This window comes from Myotis davidii, unplaced genomic scaffold (assembly GCF_000327345.1).
Source record: "Myotis davidii unplaced genomic scaffold, ASM32734v1 scaffold306, whole genome shotgun sequence".
In the NCBI taxonomy this organism is placed as follows: Eukaryota; Metazoa; Chordata; class Mammalia; order Chiroptera; family Vespertilionidae; genus Myotis; species Myotis davidii.
Window position 1 is genome coordinate 254,809 of NW_006296631.1, and position 15,854 is coordinate 270,662.

The 15,854-nt window shown below is 55.4% G+C and overlaps 1 protein-coding gene across 1 annotated transcript in view; it reads right to left on the bottom strand.

The window, feature by feature from the left end:
- Positions 1 to 15,854, bottom strand: part of COLGALT1 (collagen beta(1-O)galactosyltransferase 1) — an 18,627-nt gene that overhangs the window by 2,459 nt on the left and 314 nt on the right. Inside the window, exons 3-10 of the mRNA XM_006772405.1 lie at positions 14,611 to 14,740; positions 13,995 to 14,112; positions 9,339 to 9,473; positions 8,473 to 8,677; positions 6,432 to 6,609; positions 2,684 to 2,851; positions 2,125 to 2,257; positions 818 to 945 (exon numbers count right to left, since the gene is read on the bottom strand). Of these exons, the coding sequence (XP_006772468.1) occupies positions 818 to 945; positions 2,125 to 2,257; positions 2,684 to 2,851; positions 6,432 to 6,609; positions 8,473 to 8,677; positions 9,339 to 9,473; positions 13,995 to 14,112; positions 14,611 to 14,740 (1,195 nt within the window). The remainder of the gene's footprint in view (positions 1 to 817; positions 946 to 2,124; positions 2,258 to 2,683; positions 2,852 to 6,431; positions 6,610 to 8,472; positions 8,678 to 9,338; positions 9,474 to 13,994; positions 14,113 to 14,610; positions 14,741 to 15,854) is intronic.

Consider the following 15,854-nt stretch of genomic DNA (forward strand, 5'->3'; position numbering starts at 1 on the left):
GCCAGGGCCCTAGACTTCCAGGTCATCCTCCCGCTGTCCTACCCCACAGGCCCGAGGCCACGCCCCAGCCCTGACTACCCTCAGCTCCGCCCTCACACAGGCAGGGCCCTGCACACTGCAGGGAGAGAGGGGCGGGGGAGGAGGAAACCCCCCCACCCCCATATGAGATCCCAAAGAACTGTTCCAGAGATATGCTGGGCACACCTGCCCTAGTGCTAGGCTAAGACCCAGGCTCCCTGGCTACTTCCCACACTGGGCCAGCTCTGAGCTACCAAGTCCTGACCACACCTACCTCAGGCCACACCCCCAGCTCCTTGGCCACCCCACCCACCACAGGGCACCTCCAGTCTCCAAGCCCTGAGGAGGCCTCATCCCCACACCCAGGGCCCTAGACTTCCAGGTCATCCTCCCAGTCCTACCCCACAGGCCCGAGGCCACGCCGAGCCCTGACTACCCTCAGCTCCGCCCTCACACAGCCACACACACACAGAGCACTCCTGCCATACTTCCAAGAGCTGGCCCAGCGAGTCCCCCCCAGATACCTTCAGGCACAGATGCTCTTCTGAGCTCCCACCCGGCTGCAGTTCCACCCATTCCAGACAATGCCCGAGCCCTGGCCCCAACCTCAGCCCCAACCCACTCCACACCAGGCCCCAGAGCCCTAGCCCCAGACCACACCTCTGAACTCTGGCCCTACCTCAGGCCCCAAATCCACCCCACCCCATACTTTATCCCTGGGCTCTGGCCACGCCCCAGTTCTGCCTCTGCCCCAGGCCACACCTCGTGGCATGGCCCCACCCCCAGGCCCCATACTCACATGAGGTCCCAGTCCAGATCCTCCCTCTCCACATCCCGCATGAGGTTCATCAGGCGCCTCTTGAAGAAGATCTCGAAGCGCAGGTCGTCCTCGAAGACCAGCGATTTCTTCAGTCCCTTCTCCACGACCTGAGGGAGAACAGGGCCAGGCCTAACCCTGAAGCCAGCTCAGCCTGAAGGCTCTGGGGCAGCAGGTGAGAAGAAAATGCACCCTTCGCCGCCACTGTCTGGACTGACTTCCCCTCGGGCTACCACTTTCTAGAACATTCAACAACACATGCCCAAGCCTGGCTGTTCCTCCCATTCCAAGGCCTGGGGCTGAGCTGACACAGCCCTCTCCCTCATGCAATGGCAGGCAGACTACCTCTCACCCTTTAGGCTTCAGCTCCAATGTCGCCCACCCAGGAGCTCCTTCCCAACCACCATCCAAAGCTGCCAGTTGAGGACAATTCATAGCCCTAGGTCCCTTCTCAAGATGTATCTCACTTATTTCACTCTGATTTGTTTCTTTGTGGCTTATCATCAGTCCACCCACTTCCCAGGGCTGTGAGCCCCTTGCAGGGGGCTGGGTCTGTCCCGGTGGCTATCATGTCCCCAGCACCAGCACCAGGCCAGGTGCACAGTAGGTGCTTGGCAAATGTTTCCTGAATCTTTATGACGGCCCCCGGAGGCCATGACTGTCATATGGGGAAACTGAAGCTCAGGCTGGGAAGAGCCTTCCTGCTCACAGGGCTCAGCCCTCTAAGAGGCAGGGCTGGACTTAAACCCAGGGCCACGTGGACACCACCACCTCTGCCCCATGCCACCCACAATGAATCTCAGAAAAAGAGGGCAACCTAAGTGAGCACTCATTGCCTGAAACCCCTGAACACCCCCTTCCACCTGCATCTGGACACCGCATCTGGCTTCGTGCCTGTAGTCCCAGGTTCGAATCCCAGCCTGGCACCCCCACCTACCACAGCCTCTCTCTCCGAGTGTCGCTGATGAGCCCCAGGGCTAATGCGCCACCCCTGGCGTGGGCTCTGTGCCAGTTAATGTCACCATGGCTGCTACATCTATCAGTAAATGTCAAGACCAGAGTGCAGGCTCTAGACAGCTGAAAGAAGCTAGGGGTGAAGAGGACACACTTGGAAACTGGGCTCTCCCCTCCCCTTCCCCAGTCTCAGTGTCCATATCTACACAATGGAAGGACATTCCCTAAAGAGGGGCCCTGGGTCCTGCTGCAGCCTGGGAGCCTGCCTGGGGGGCAAGCAATGCCCTCCCTGAGCTGTGCGAAGGCCGAGGAGGACCCTGCCCTACTGGACTCACCTCCTTCCAGATGTTATAGTGGCTGAGGAAGCAGCCCAACTCTCCCTTGGTGAGGGGCCGCCCATGGTAGGGGTCCTGGTAGCCGGGCAGCATCTGGATGCCCAGTGCCTCCACCTGGCTGGTGTTCATGGCTCTGGAAGGGGGCACAGGAAGGGGTCAGTGGACAACCCATGCTGCCGGCTACTCCACCGTTGGCTAGTGCCCTCCTGCTGAGCGGCTGCTTCCCTCTTCAACTACTGGCGCCCCTCCTGGACCTGCGGCCAGGTCTGCAGGGGGCGGGCCACCCAAGTGTGGCTCTGTCGGCCCTCCCCTAGGGTCAGACTCACTTCCCCTCCACCAGGGCCCCATCAGCACGGTCTACATCCCAGCATGGTCTACAGGGTAGGGCTCAGCTGCCACCCATGGCCCCAGGGCACGGTCTATACCCCTCCCCAGGGTAGTGCCCAGCTGGCACCCATGGCCCCAGGGCACGGCCCATACCCCTCCCCAGGGTAGGGCCCAGCTGGCACCCATGGCCCCAGGGCACGGTCTACACCCCTGCCCTCAGAGTCGGACTCACTTGCCATCCACAGCCTCCACCAGCCGGACCTTGATCTCCTGCGCCCACAGCGCCCAGAGCATGCGTTCCCGCCGGTCCTGCCGCCGCTTCAGGTTGATCATGAAGACCTGTGGCACAGAGCCTGTTGGACTCTCCAGCCCTAAGTTCCCCACCCTTCCCCCTCCCGCACTGCGGGGCAGAAAGAAGCCGAGGGGTGGCTTGGGTCAGGGGGTGCGGTGGGGGGAGCATTCCAACCTCTTTCCATTGCGCCCTCCGCATCCCCTCCACGGCTCCATATCAGCCTGAGGTTGGAGAACTGCCTGACCTGTCCCCAACCATAATCCTGGTGGGAAGGCTCTCCCTCACCTCCTACTCACGCCGGCTGTTAGCACACCAACCTCATCCATTCCTACCTCAGAACCTTTGCACATGCTGAGCCTCTGCCTGGAACACCCTTCCTTCCTCCTCCCCCTACCCCAGTTCTCAGCTAAGATGCCATGCTGAGGAGGGGTGAGTCTCCCCCTGCCCTCAGGTTGAGTCAGGCACCTCTTCCCGCTCCCCACAGCACTGGGGCTTCCATCATCAAACCTCCACCCTGCTATCCTAACTCGCTGTCTACTGTGAGCCCCGTGAAATGAACACCAAGTCTGTCCACGCACACTGGGTCTCCAGCGCCCAACATAGGGCTCAGCATACAGCAGGCGCTCAATAACTGCTCATAGAATGAACCAAGGATGAATGGCCTTGACCTACCCGGGCCTCAGATTCCTCATCTATAAAATGGGCTGATAACACCTCAGAGGTTATTCATGAAATGATGCCATGGAGTCACACTTGCGTGGGCTGAACGGCAGGCATCCTCCCGCAGACAGTTCAGTTGGTGTCCAAACCCCCAGGACCCCAGAATATGTTCTTATTTGGAAACGGTGCTTACAGAGGTGTTCGGGGTAGAACGAGGTCGTTAGCGTGGGCCCTAATCACTATGATCGGGACCCGGATAAAAATGGAAAATTTGGCCCTGGCTGGTGTGCCTCAATGGATAGAGCGTTGGCCTGTGGACTGAACTAAATGATGCCATGAAGTCACACTTGCATGGGCTAAATCGCAGGCATCCTCCCGCAGTTCAGTTGGTGTCCAAACCCCCAGGACCCCAGAATGTGCCCTTATTTGGAAACGGTGCTTACAGGGGTGTTCAGGGTAGAACGAGGTCGTTAGCCTGGGCCCTAATCACTATGATTGGGACCCGGATAAAAATGGAAAATTTGGCCCTGGCTGGTGTGCCTCAATGGATAGAGCGTTGGCCTGTGGACTGCATTCATATGTAAAACTTAAAAAAAAATGGAAAATTTGACTGGCCAGGTGGCTTAGTTGGTTGGAGCATCATCCCAATACCAAAAGGCTGTGGGTTTGATTCCCAGTCAGGACATCTACAGGAAGCAACTGACCGATATTTGATGTTTCTCATACCAATGTTTCTCTCTCTCTCCCCTCTCCTCTCTCTAAAAATCCATAAAAACATATCCTCAGGTGAGGTGTTTTTTTTTTAATGGAAAATGTGGACACAGAGACACTTAGAGGAGAAGACGGCCATCTGACCAAGTGACACGTCTCCAGGCCAAGGTGAGCCCCGAACGTCAGAGCGGTCATAACTGCTCCTCATGAGCTGCTCAGACCACATCCCCACAGCGATCCTGGCATATATATGCCTGTGGTTCCCCCAGAAGGGCCAGACTTCCAGGTACACATGAGCCTGCAGATGCCCCTGCCTGCCCCCCCGCCCCAGGCTGCCCAGAAAAGCCCAGCTGGATTCCAAGTGTGGTGTCTGCTTCACCAAGAAGAAAGGCCCCGTGTGAGTGCAAGGGACAAACACAGGGCCCTCTGTCTGGAAGAGACCTGGACAAGGCCCAGACCTGACCCAGAACCTTCCTCCTCACAGCCTGGGCCTCCTCCAAGGCCACCACGCCCCAGGGCTTCCTCCCCCCAGAGTCCGGCAGCTCCTGGGCACCCCACTCTCCTTGGACGGCTGACACCAAGGGCAAGACTTGGGGATCTCGGGACACAGGCCCCAATCCCGGTGCCCATCCCTTCTCGTCTGACCCTCAGCTCAACCCCCCATTGGGGGCGGGGTGAGTGCTGAGAGAAGTGCCAGTGGGAGGTGGGATCGTGTCACCCTGAACCTTTCTGCTCTGAAACTTCACTGTGAGAGAGATCTCCGGACACCTGAAAACCCCTGCTCGGCCCAGGTCCGGGTCCCCACACGCGGACGGAGAGGAACCGTGCTTTAACAGAGGAAGGATGTACACACATATCTGAACCCCCCGGGCCTCCCCCCATCTGTTCTGTGTGCTCAGCTCTGGGCCTCAAGAAAGAAACAGGAGGGCGTTCGTGCCTCTGTCACGGGGGAGTATAGCAGCAGTGTTAACGGCTTCTTCGCCAGAAACAGTAACAGAAATAGAGGTGAAATTTAAATGAGGAGAGCCGGCATGACCGGTTTGGCTCAGTGGATAGAGCGTCGGCCTACGGACTGGAAGGTCCCAGGTTCGATTCCGGTCAAGGGCATGTACCTGGGTTGCAGGCACATCCCCAGTAGGAGATGTGCAGGAGGCAGCTGATCGATGTTTCTCTCTCATCGATGTTTCTAACTCTCTGTCTCCCTTCCTCTCTGTAAAAAATCAATAAAATATATTTATAAATAAATAAATAAATGAGGAAAACCATGGCAGCCACAGGGAGGCTCCAGGGTCCAGCCGCAGGCGGGAGTGGGCGACAAGCAGAGGCCTCTCTCTCGTGACAGTGGCCCAGGGGGGCTCCTGGCCTAGGCCTGAGCATCTGCATGTGACAGACACTGGGGTATTGTGCAGGGAGTGTGCCATTCCACCTTCAGTCACCAGGGACACACACACACACACACACACACACAGAACCTTCCAGAAGAAGTGGGTAAGAGTGGGGCAACTGAGACCAACAGCAGGAGCCTGGACCCTCCCCATCTGTGCAGTGGGGGGTGAGGGTGCTGCTCTGCAGGCCTTCTCTGAAATGTGTGGCCAGTGGAGGGCAGAGCCCCCCAGAAGTGACACTGTCCCACTGTCCTCTTGTTCTGGAGACACCCCACGTCCACCAGGAGGCCGCTCCTTGAGCAACTTGATGGCAGCTCGGGGCAACTTGATGGCAGCTGTGTGCTCAACCCATCTCGGGGCCACCAGAGGTAGGGCTGCTAGTTTAATAATTTATAGATTTATTTACTGGAAAGACATGAGCTTGCAACTATGGTAAAAAATACGTAATTCCCTTTTTAAAATAGATGTATTCAAGTAAAACAAAAGTATACACATACGATATGTATTAAATACGTAATGGGTCTGAGGTTTGCACATAAAGGTTCATCAGTGAAAACCTTCTGTCCTCCCTGCTCCCAGACCCTCCATGGCTCCTGACTGCCCCTGAGGAAAGCAGTGCCTAAGGCCGCTGCCCTGGCCCACCAGCTCTACCCGCTCAGCAGCCCCACTTCTGCCCCCGCTGACCTTGCCTCTCCCTGAGCTCGTGTCCCCCTAGCCTCCCAGTCTGCAGGATGCTCCCTCTGGCTATAATCCGCTTCTGGCTAACTACTACTCACTCTGCCTCTTAATGTCACCTCCTCCTGGAAGCCCACCCTGACTGCCATGCACAGCTACTGCAAGGCAGTGCTCCCTGAGAGCAGGGACAACTGTCCACCTTGTTCATGCCAAGTTCCCGTGCCTGGCAAAGGCACTAGCACCCAGCAGGTGCTCAATCAGTGTTCAGGGTATGGATGTGTGATGACAGAGAAAGGGCAGTGTGGACGGACTCACCCATAACTTCCAGCTGCACATGCATGAAGCTCTCAGCCTCATCCTGGAGGGTACTATATGACCGCAGCGGCACTGGCAGGAAGCCATACATCTCCTTGTTGCACACGTACATCTGGACCTCTGGGGCCAAGAACAACAATCAAAACTGAAAACTGAGCTACAAGGTGGCAGTGGCCACGTCTGACCACAGCGTCAGCCTCACAGCCCAGTGTGGGGTGGAAAGTCAAGGAGTCCCACCCGCTTTTCCCAGCAACCAGCAGAAACCCCTCAGACCTCCACCTGGGACTTGGAGTCAGAACAGGGGTTCCCGCTGGCAGGCGAGACACTGACAATCAGAACTGTTAGAAAGCACCTTATGCCCGGCTGGTGTGGCTCAGTGGTTGAGTGTCAACCCATGAACCAGGAGGTGAGGGTTCGATTCTCGGTCAGGGCACATACCCAGGTATCAGGTTTGTTTCCCGGTCGGGGCAGGTACAGAAGGCAACCAGTCAATGTTTCTTGTTCACATCAATGTCTCTCTCCCTCTCTCTCTCAGCATGTCCTCTGGTGAGGATTAAAAATAAAAAAGATGCACATGTCTTTTTCTTTTTTTAAAAATCCTCACCCGAGGATATTTTTCCATTGACTTTTAGAGAGAGCAGAAGAGAGAAGGAAAGACAGAGAGAAATATCGATGTGAGAGAAACACATCGATTGGTTGCCTCCTGCACATGCCCTGACCAGAGCCCGGGCCGGGGAGGATCCTGCAACTGAGGCATGTGCCCTTGACAGGAATCGAACCCAGAACCCTTCGGTCTACAGGCCAACGCTCTATCCACTGAGCCAAACTGGCTGGGGCAGTTGCACATTTCTGCACAAAAATGGGATGCAGTTGGATAAAATGTCAGTAAGGTGACCTCCATCTGCATTTGTCTTTTTCTGGATGGTTTAAATTTTTATACTGAGTATGTATTTTAAAAAGTTAATAAGCCACCCTAACCGGTTTGGCTCAGTGGATAGAGTAAGTCAATGAAAATAATTTTCACTTTAACTGGCTAGCTTTTACATAATGAGGGTAGATGGTATAGATCAGTGGTCAGCAAACTGTGGCTCGCAAACCACAGTTTGCCAACCACTCGTCTAGATCATAGATAACCCCATATGTATCAATAATAAGTTAAATTTTTAATCTAGAAATACCGACTTCTGCGCATGGGCCACGAAGTTTCAATCACACTGTATGTGCACACCAGCACGTGGTATTTTGTGGAAGAGCCACACTCAAGGGGCCAAAGAGCCGCAGTTTGCCGACCACTGGTATAGATCTTTTAGGCTGCTGGCCTGACAGTCTGTCTTAACTCAACCCCGCCCTTGGGATGTGGAGGCAGCCACAGACCACTCTTAAATACTCGGGTGTGGCAGCGTGCCAGTGAAACCTCTCCGATAGGCACCGAAATCTGAACTTCATGCAGCTTCAGATGTCACAAACTATTACTATTCTCTTCGTGTTTTCTTCCAACCGTTTAAAGACATAAAAGCCATTCTTAGCTTGTAGCCATACAGAAACAGATGGAGGGTCAGATCTGGCCTGCTGGCCGCCGTTGGCTAATGACCCTTGATTTAAAGTAAATGGTGGGTTAGCATACGGCTGTGTTCTCGTTCTCTCTAAAGGGCTTTTTCACTAATTATACAATTAGGGAGCGGTTACGTTCAACCACGGAAAATTGGGAGAATGTAAGAAAATATTAAGTTGGAAATAACCTTCCATAAGTAGGTCCCCTTTAGGCCTGGGAGGCGAAGACCCTCCGCAAAGCCAGGGCTAGAGAAAGAATGGGTCTGTGGCCACCATCTGAGCACCTGGACACACCCCCACCTGCAGCCACCCGGACCCTGTGCGCGTTCTGGTTCTGTGGGCCTTCCGTGGCCTCTGCGGGGAGATGTTCAGCTCAGATTCCAGAGAACCGACCAGATGACATCCCCGGGACAGCAACCCCCCAGGGCTCACCTGCCTGCTTGCAGGAGAAGGCGAAAACGATGATGTCATCGAAGGCCCAGGTGTAGTCCGTGTGTGGAGGGTAGAACGCCAAGCTCCTGGACGCCGCCTTCCGCAGGTCGATCAGGAAGGTCGAGTGCACCATGGGGACCGCGAAGCAGCCCTGGCGGTCCCGCTTGCGAATGGGGATGTAGGCGGGCGTGCGCTTGTAGTAGCCCTGCGGGGGAGGGGCGGAGTTCTGCATGGGTCCCCTGAGGGGAGGAGGCCTGCGACCCAGGATGAGAGACACGGAACACCTAGAGAGCGAGGCCCGGGTGCCAACTCCGGCCTAGGGTGGGCCTCCCTGAGCACCGTGCTCTGGGCGTGGTCAGTGACAGGCTCCGCCCCCCGCACACGGGCTAACGGGACAATGGCCGATAAAAGAAAAACGGTTGTCTACTTGCAGACCTGGCCCCACACTTCCGATCAGAAAGGCAGCCTATGAAGGAGGAAATTTAAAAGCTGAAAAGGGTTTTAACATTAAACTGGCCTACAACTAAAAACAAAAATAAAGAGTTCTTGGCTTCAGAAACTGGTCCGGGGGTGGGAGGAGAGACGGACAAGGCCAGGCCGGGAGGACTTCAGCGGGAAGCTGCTGGGATGTTCCCCAGGGTCTGAGAATGAAGCCGTCCAGGATGGAGGAAGACAGGAAGGCTGTCTGAACGTCTGAATCAAGCCGTGCCTGCCGCCCCATCCGGGCACCACCACTCCCTACTGTGTGGACTGTCTACGGAGGTGTGAACACTCACCATGAGCTGGTGTGATAAGTTCGGCCCCCACTTGCTTGGCCCAGCCCCCAGCACCCCAAGCCCCCTGCGCTACCCAAGCAGGCGCCTGACCTGGGAAGTCATCCCACACCAGAAATTGGAGTACGCAGCCCGGGAATCCAGCATGGGCGCCACCACCGTCTTGTTCTCGGCGATGAGCAGCGTCAGCGTGTCAGGGTTCAGGATCAGGTTGTCTGCGTCCACAAACTACAAAACATCCAACAGGACGTCCCTGGGAGCTGCTGGAGGGACCGGCTGGGCCACAGCGCGGAATGATGGGGCAGAGGCAGCGTCCTGGGGTCTGAAGAACCATCTGGTGCCCCAACCCACAGCTCTACCTTAGTGACAAGCCAAGTTACAGCCACGCAAAGAAACGGGCTCCTACGGAAGGGGCAGGAATGGACCACATGGCGCACAGAAACACAAATGGGTCCCAGGCATGGCGCTGTCGAGATACCGGGCATGACGGGGGAGGGTCATGTGGCTCCATCAGTGGGAACTTTTACAACAGGCAGCTGGTCAGTGAAGAGGAGGGGTGGAACAGAGGCCACCTCTGAGAGGAATACACATTTTTCTCTGTGAGTTAGATGCCAATAAAAAGTTCACAAAAATAGATACTTTATTTTGCTTTAACACCTTGAACGTTGGGGTAAAAAAAATGGTAATTTGTTTGTTACAAAGAAAAAAGTTTGGAACAATTAGGTAAGGATGTTTCTGTCGTGCAGGTCCCGTACAGAACGATTAGGAGATGGTTTTTAAGAAATGCATCTGGCCCTGGCTGGTTTGGCTCAGTGGACAGAGCGTCAGCCTGCAGACTGAAGGGTCCTGGGTTCAATTCCGGTCAAGGGCACATGCCAGGGTTGCAGGCTCGATCCCAATGTTGGGGCGTGCAGGAGGCAGTTGATGAACGATTCTCAGTCATCACTGATGTTTCTATCTCTTTCTCTACCTCTTCCTTCCTCTCTGAAATTAATAAAAAAAAAATGCATCTGGACAGGCAAAAAACATGCATCTGGCCAGGCCAGTGTTGCTCAGTGGTTGAGCATCGATCCATGAACCAGGAGGTCACTGTTCGATTTCCAGTCAGAGCATATGCCTGGGTTGTGGGCTTGAAAACCTAAATAAAATAACCTCTCAAGTAATGTGACTGTAGTACCTATGTATCAACCACATATGGGGAAGCTATTCACACCTTTAGTGAATACTGATTTTTACAGTCTGAAGACATCACATATAAAATGTAATTAATAGCCGAAACCGGTTTGGCTCGGTGGATAGAGCATCGGCCTGTGGACTGAAGGGTCCCAGGTTCAATTCCGTTCAAGGGCATGTACCTGGGTTGCGGGCGCATCTCCAGTGGGAGATGTGCAGGAGGCAGCTGGTCGATGTTTCTCATCGATGTTTCTGACTCTCTATCTCTCTCCCTTCCTCTCTGTAAAAAATCAATAAAATATATTTTTTAAAAAGATGCATTCTGTTACTCACAGGGGCTTTTTAGAGCATTTGAGTCACTTGAGGTAAAGAACAGCAAACACTGGTATTCCAGGCTTCTCTGGCACCACGGAACAGCATGCCGCACGGGACCCTCAGCTGGAGACAGGAGGGGCAGCCCTGGGACAGGCTGCGCAGGTGTGTCTGTTCCCCACCCAGCCCCCTGAGGACATTTACATTCTGGCCTCTGGATATATGTGCAGTAAAAGCAGCTGGGCCCTAGCCGGTTTGGCTCAGTGGTTAGAGCGTCAGCCTGGGGACTGAAGAGTCCTGGGTTCGATTCCGGTCAAGGGCATGTACCCTGGTTGCAGGCACATCCCCAGTAGGGAGTGTGCAGGAGGCAGCTGATCGATGCTTCTCTCTCATCGATGTTTCTAACTCTCTATTCCTCTCCCTTCCTCTCTGTAAAAAAATCAATAAAATATATATATTTTTTAAAAAGCAGCTGGAACAGTCCAGGAGGTCCTCAAAAAGTTAGGAACATAGTTATCATGTGACTCAGCAAGTCCATCCCTGAGGATAGAGCAAGAGAACTAAAAACAGGGACTCCGACAGATACGTGAACACCTATGTTCAAAACAGCAGGATTCACAATTGCCAGGAGGTGGAAACAATGTCAGTGTCCAACAACAGATGACTGGATAACCAAAACGGGGCCCGGCCACACAGTGGAGTATCGCTCAGCCATGGACAGGACAGAAGCACTTACGCTACAACATGGATGAACCTTGAAAACATGCGGAGAGAAGCCAGACCCTGAAGGCCACGTGCTGTGTACTCCATGTACACAACGTGCCCAGAACTGGCAAGTCCAGAGCCGGAAAGCAGACAGTGGCTGCCAGGACGGGAGGGAGGGGGCGTGGGGGTGACTGTTTGGGGATGATGGGATGTTCTGGAACTAGACAGGGATGATGGTTGTACAACACTGTGAATGTGCCAGAAACCACTCGATTACATGGTTTAAAAGGCTAATTTTATGTTCTGTAAATTGCACCTCAATTTCAGTCTCTCTGAAAGGTAAGATTACGAGGTTTGTTTCCTTCTTTCCTAAACTCCTTATTTTTTCTTCTAGATTTTCTTACAAGCAACGCCGATAGCGTTTGTAAAAAGAGAAGAAAAAAAGAGGCCCTTTTAACAATAACTTTAAAACACTGGACAAGTGATTTCACATCCCAATACAGACGTCCAAAGTCCCCGATTTAAAAAATGACACGGTGTGTCAAAAGCTGCTTTGAGTTTTGAACCAACCATGGAACCTGGCGTTCTACCTAGGTTTGCTGAGGGGAAAAGTGAAAACCAGTCAACCTCAAACCATGAAAACCAAACAGACGCGGCGACCCCATGCAGGATGGCGCCAGGCAGGGCCAGTCCTACCTCTGTGCCAGCCCAGCCAGCTGAAACCTCCCTCTCCGGGCCTCTACTTTCCCATCTGTAAAATGGTCTCAGGAAGTAACAACCTACTGGGCCCAGGAGAAGACCTCCTCTTCCCAGGGGACACCTCTCTCCCGAAAGGGCTCAGGCCAGGGGCCTGGGAGCCTCCTGGCACCCTCACATTTAGTCCCCAAGCAGGGCCTGAACCTATCTGCCTTTCTCCACAGCCCCATCCCTCAGGCCTCCACCCCAGCCTCTTGCTGTCGCCACTCCTGGACAGGGGCTCTGAGAATTATAAATTAGAACACAGCCCTCCCCTGCTTACATACCTTCCGTGGCTCCCTACTACCATCAGAGTGAAAACCAAATCTTTCCCTCAACCTCCATAGGCCAGCCCCCACCCACCACCTCGGTATCACCCCCTCCACCGCTCCCTCATCAGGCCATTCCAGCCACACTCACCTCCTCACAGTCCTTGAACACCCAAAGCTTGCTGCCTGCTGTTCCCTCTGCCTCAGACACTGTCCTCCAGCTTCCCCTAAGGCTGGCTCCGTTGCTCCTTCAGATCTCTGCTGGGGTCCCCTCCTAAGGAAGGCCCACCCAACCCTGCTCACTCATCACCCCACCCTGGCTAGGCCATCTGTTGGAGGTCGAATGTTGGGAGTCCTAACTCCTGGTATCTGTGGCTATGGCCTTATTTGGAAATACGGTCTTTGCAGATTTAGTAAAAATGTAAGATGGGGTCGTACTGGACTAGGGTGGGCCCTACATGCAATGACTGGTGACCTCAGAAGAAGAGAAGAGACACACAGGAGAGAAGTCCATGTGACCACAAAGGCAGAGACTGGAGGATGCAGCCACAAGCCAAGGATGCCCGAGCCTCCTGCAGCTGGAGGAGGCAGAAAGGACCCTCCCTTGGAGCTTTTAGGGGGAGCACAGCCCTGCTGACACCTGGATTTCAGGCTTCCAGCCTCCAGAACTGAGATAATACACTTCCCAGAACACAGTCCCCCAGCGTGTGGGGCTCTGTCCCAGGGGCCCCCGGACACTGATTTACCACCAAACGCCTGTCTACAACTTCTCAGCACCGGCTGCCTTCTGATGGTGCCTCTCAGTTTGGTTTTTCCGGTCACATCCACCTTTCCCGGGACACCAGCAAGGTGGGGCTCAGCCTGTGTCCCCAGGCCTCGGCAGGAGGGCACTGGTAAGGGCTCATAAATGTGTGTTGATTGATAAATAAAAAAGGTACAGACTTCAACTCAGGGCCTGGACATACACAAAACCAGCCAGACTGGCATCACAACATGACCTCCCTGTCATCAACTCCCTCCCCATCTGCACCAGGGGAGGGAATCATGCCCAGGTCAAGGAAACAGGAAGGCCCAGGACCTGGGGGCACTTATCCAACGTGAACACTCAACGTCCCGCCTTCCCAGAGGCAAAACTGCCCCAGGAGGAGGAAGCGAAAACCAGGATTCAGCAGTTCAGCGTCACCAAGTTCCCCGTCCCCAACCCACCTTCCTGCTTCTTGCAGTGACCCAGGCAGTGTCACTGAGGGTGTGTGGAGATCTGGTGACCCGATAGCTGCTCCTCACAACTCACGATGGCGATAAAAGCAGAGATGAACCGAGTGTCCAACCACAGAGGACGATGGGGGACACATCTGGTGGTTAGGAGCCCAGGGTCCCCTGGTTGAATCCCAAATCCTCCACCTAACCAGCGGGATCACCTCTGACAGCTCACACCCCCTCTGGTGCCTCGGTTTCCCCCTCTGTAAACCAGAGTTCAGGAGTCTCCACACTCACTGCTCTGCCTTCCCTTCGGACACCCCCGGCGCCTTCTGTGACCCACGGGCCGGAAACTCACCAAGATGTAATCAGCCCACATGTCCCGGGCAGACTTCAGGGCCGCCTGGCGCAGCTTCATGACGTGCTCGTAGCGCGCGTCGGACCAGTGCTTGGGGCCCTCCTCGTCTTGGTAGGACCTGGGGGAGGCAGCTGTGATGTGGGGAGGCCCAGGCACTGCGGAGCCCCGACAGGGCCCAGGCTGCAGAGCGGCCAGAGGTGGGCTCCTGGCCGAGGGGACGGCTAAGCTGGATCTGCAGGCGGGGAAGAAGCAAGCATGGGGAACACAGGAGGAGGCAGGGATGTCTGCAGCAGGGGGCAGGCTGGTGCCAAGGCCCGGAGGGGAGGACGTCCGGGCAATCGATAGAGAAGGAAGAAAAATCAGAGGAGGCAGAGCCACTGGGAGAGAACACAGAGCAAATGGAAAGTGGAACCGTCCTCCCAGACTCAGAATCTGTGAAGCTGAGGAGTCAGAAGAGCCAGGGCTGGCACTTAAGGCTGCAGAACCGGCTAGAGAGCCAGGGGCGGAGGGGCCAGGGTTCTGAGGCTGGACAATGGGAATCCGTGGAGGGCGTGTGGGCAGGGGTGCAGCTGAGTCCGACGGGGAGGGCTCGCTCAGGGCAGGGCCTGGCACTCACCGGGGCTCCTCTGCCGGCCGCCACTCCACCGAGTGGTACAGATTCTTCACGGACACCAGCCATTCCCGAAGCACCGCTGTTGTGTTGTCTGAGTTGTGGTCTGTGGCCACCCTGCGGGCGGAGGGGGACAGTCAGGGAGGTTGGGGAGCCCAAACCAGGCCAGGGCAGCAGACCCGAACCTGGGCTCCGCCCCCTGGCTCAGCCTGCTCTCCGCTACACGGACAGGGCCAGGCGCGTCCCCCTCCGTGCCTCAGGCTCCTCATCACTCGGGGTGAGGACACCTCACTAGCTGCAGAGATTAAACAAGCTCATTTAGAAAAACACTGGAGGCACTATTAGTATTACTGAGCAGCTAGGACAGCGGTTCTCAACCTGTGGGTCGCGACCTCTTTGGCGGTCGAACGCACCTTTCACAGGGGTCGCCCAAGACCACCCTGCATATCAGATATTTACATGACGATTCATAACAGTAGCAACATGACAGTTATGAAGTAGCAACGGAAATAATGTTATAGTTGGGTCACAACATGAGGGACTGTATTTGAAGGGCCAGAAGGTTGAGAACCATTGACCTAGGATCTTATAAGAAGCTTAGGTACTAAATATGTGAGACTTAATAGAAATACAGCTATATCACACGGTCCCATCCACCTTCCTCCAGGCTCTCCTATGAACACCACCACCTTGGGTGATCCAGTCCAGGGGAGTCTGGAGCAGAGACGAGGGACACCTGGGAATCTAGTTTGACGTGGCGCCCAGAGCTATTTTCCCACGTGAACCGTTACTAAGTTGCCAACAAGGACCGCAGTGATAACAGTAACCACGAGGGCAGCGCTGGGTACCCCGTTCCCCTTCCAGGAAGAGGCCATCCCCCGCCCACGCGCTCGGGATAGAAGGCCTGATTCGGGCAGGAGTGGAAAGATCTACATTGGGGAAGGTGCAACGTGGGCCACAGCCGCGCCCTGGCGGCCCCGGCCCCCCTTCCCGGGAGCCTGCGGGTATTGCAAGGGGCTGAGAGGGTGAGGCAGGGCGGCCTGCCTGGGTGTGGTCCCGGATCTGCCCTCATGGGGGCCCGGCAGGCAAAAGCGGGGGTCTTGCCCATTCGTATGCGGGACAGCGAGGGCGGGGGTCGGGACAGCAGGAAAAGGCACGCGTGGTCTGGTGCGCAGCTAGGGGACAAGAAGCAGAAGGCACGCGTGGGTCTGGCCCGCCCTGCCCGGGGCCAGGACAGCTGGCGGGACTCG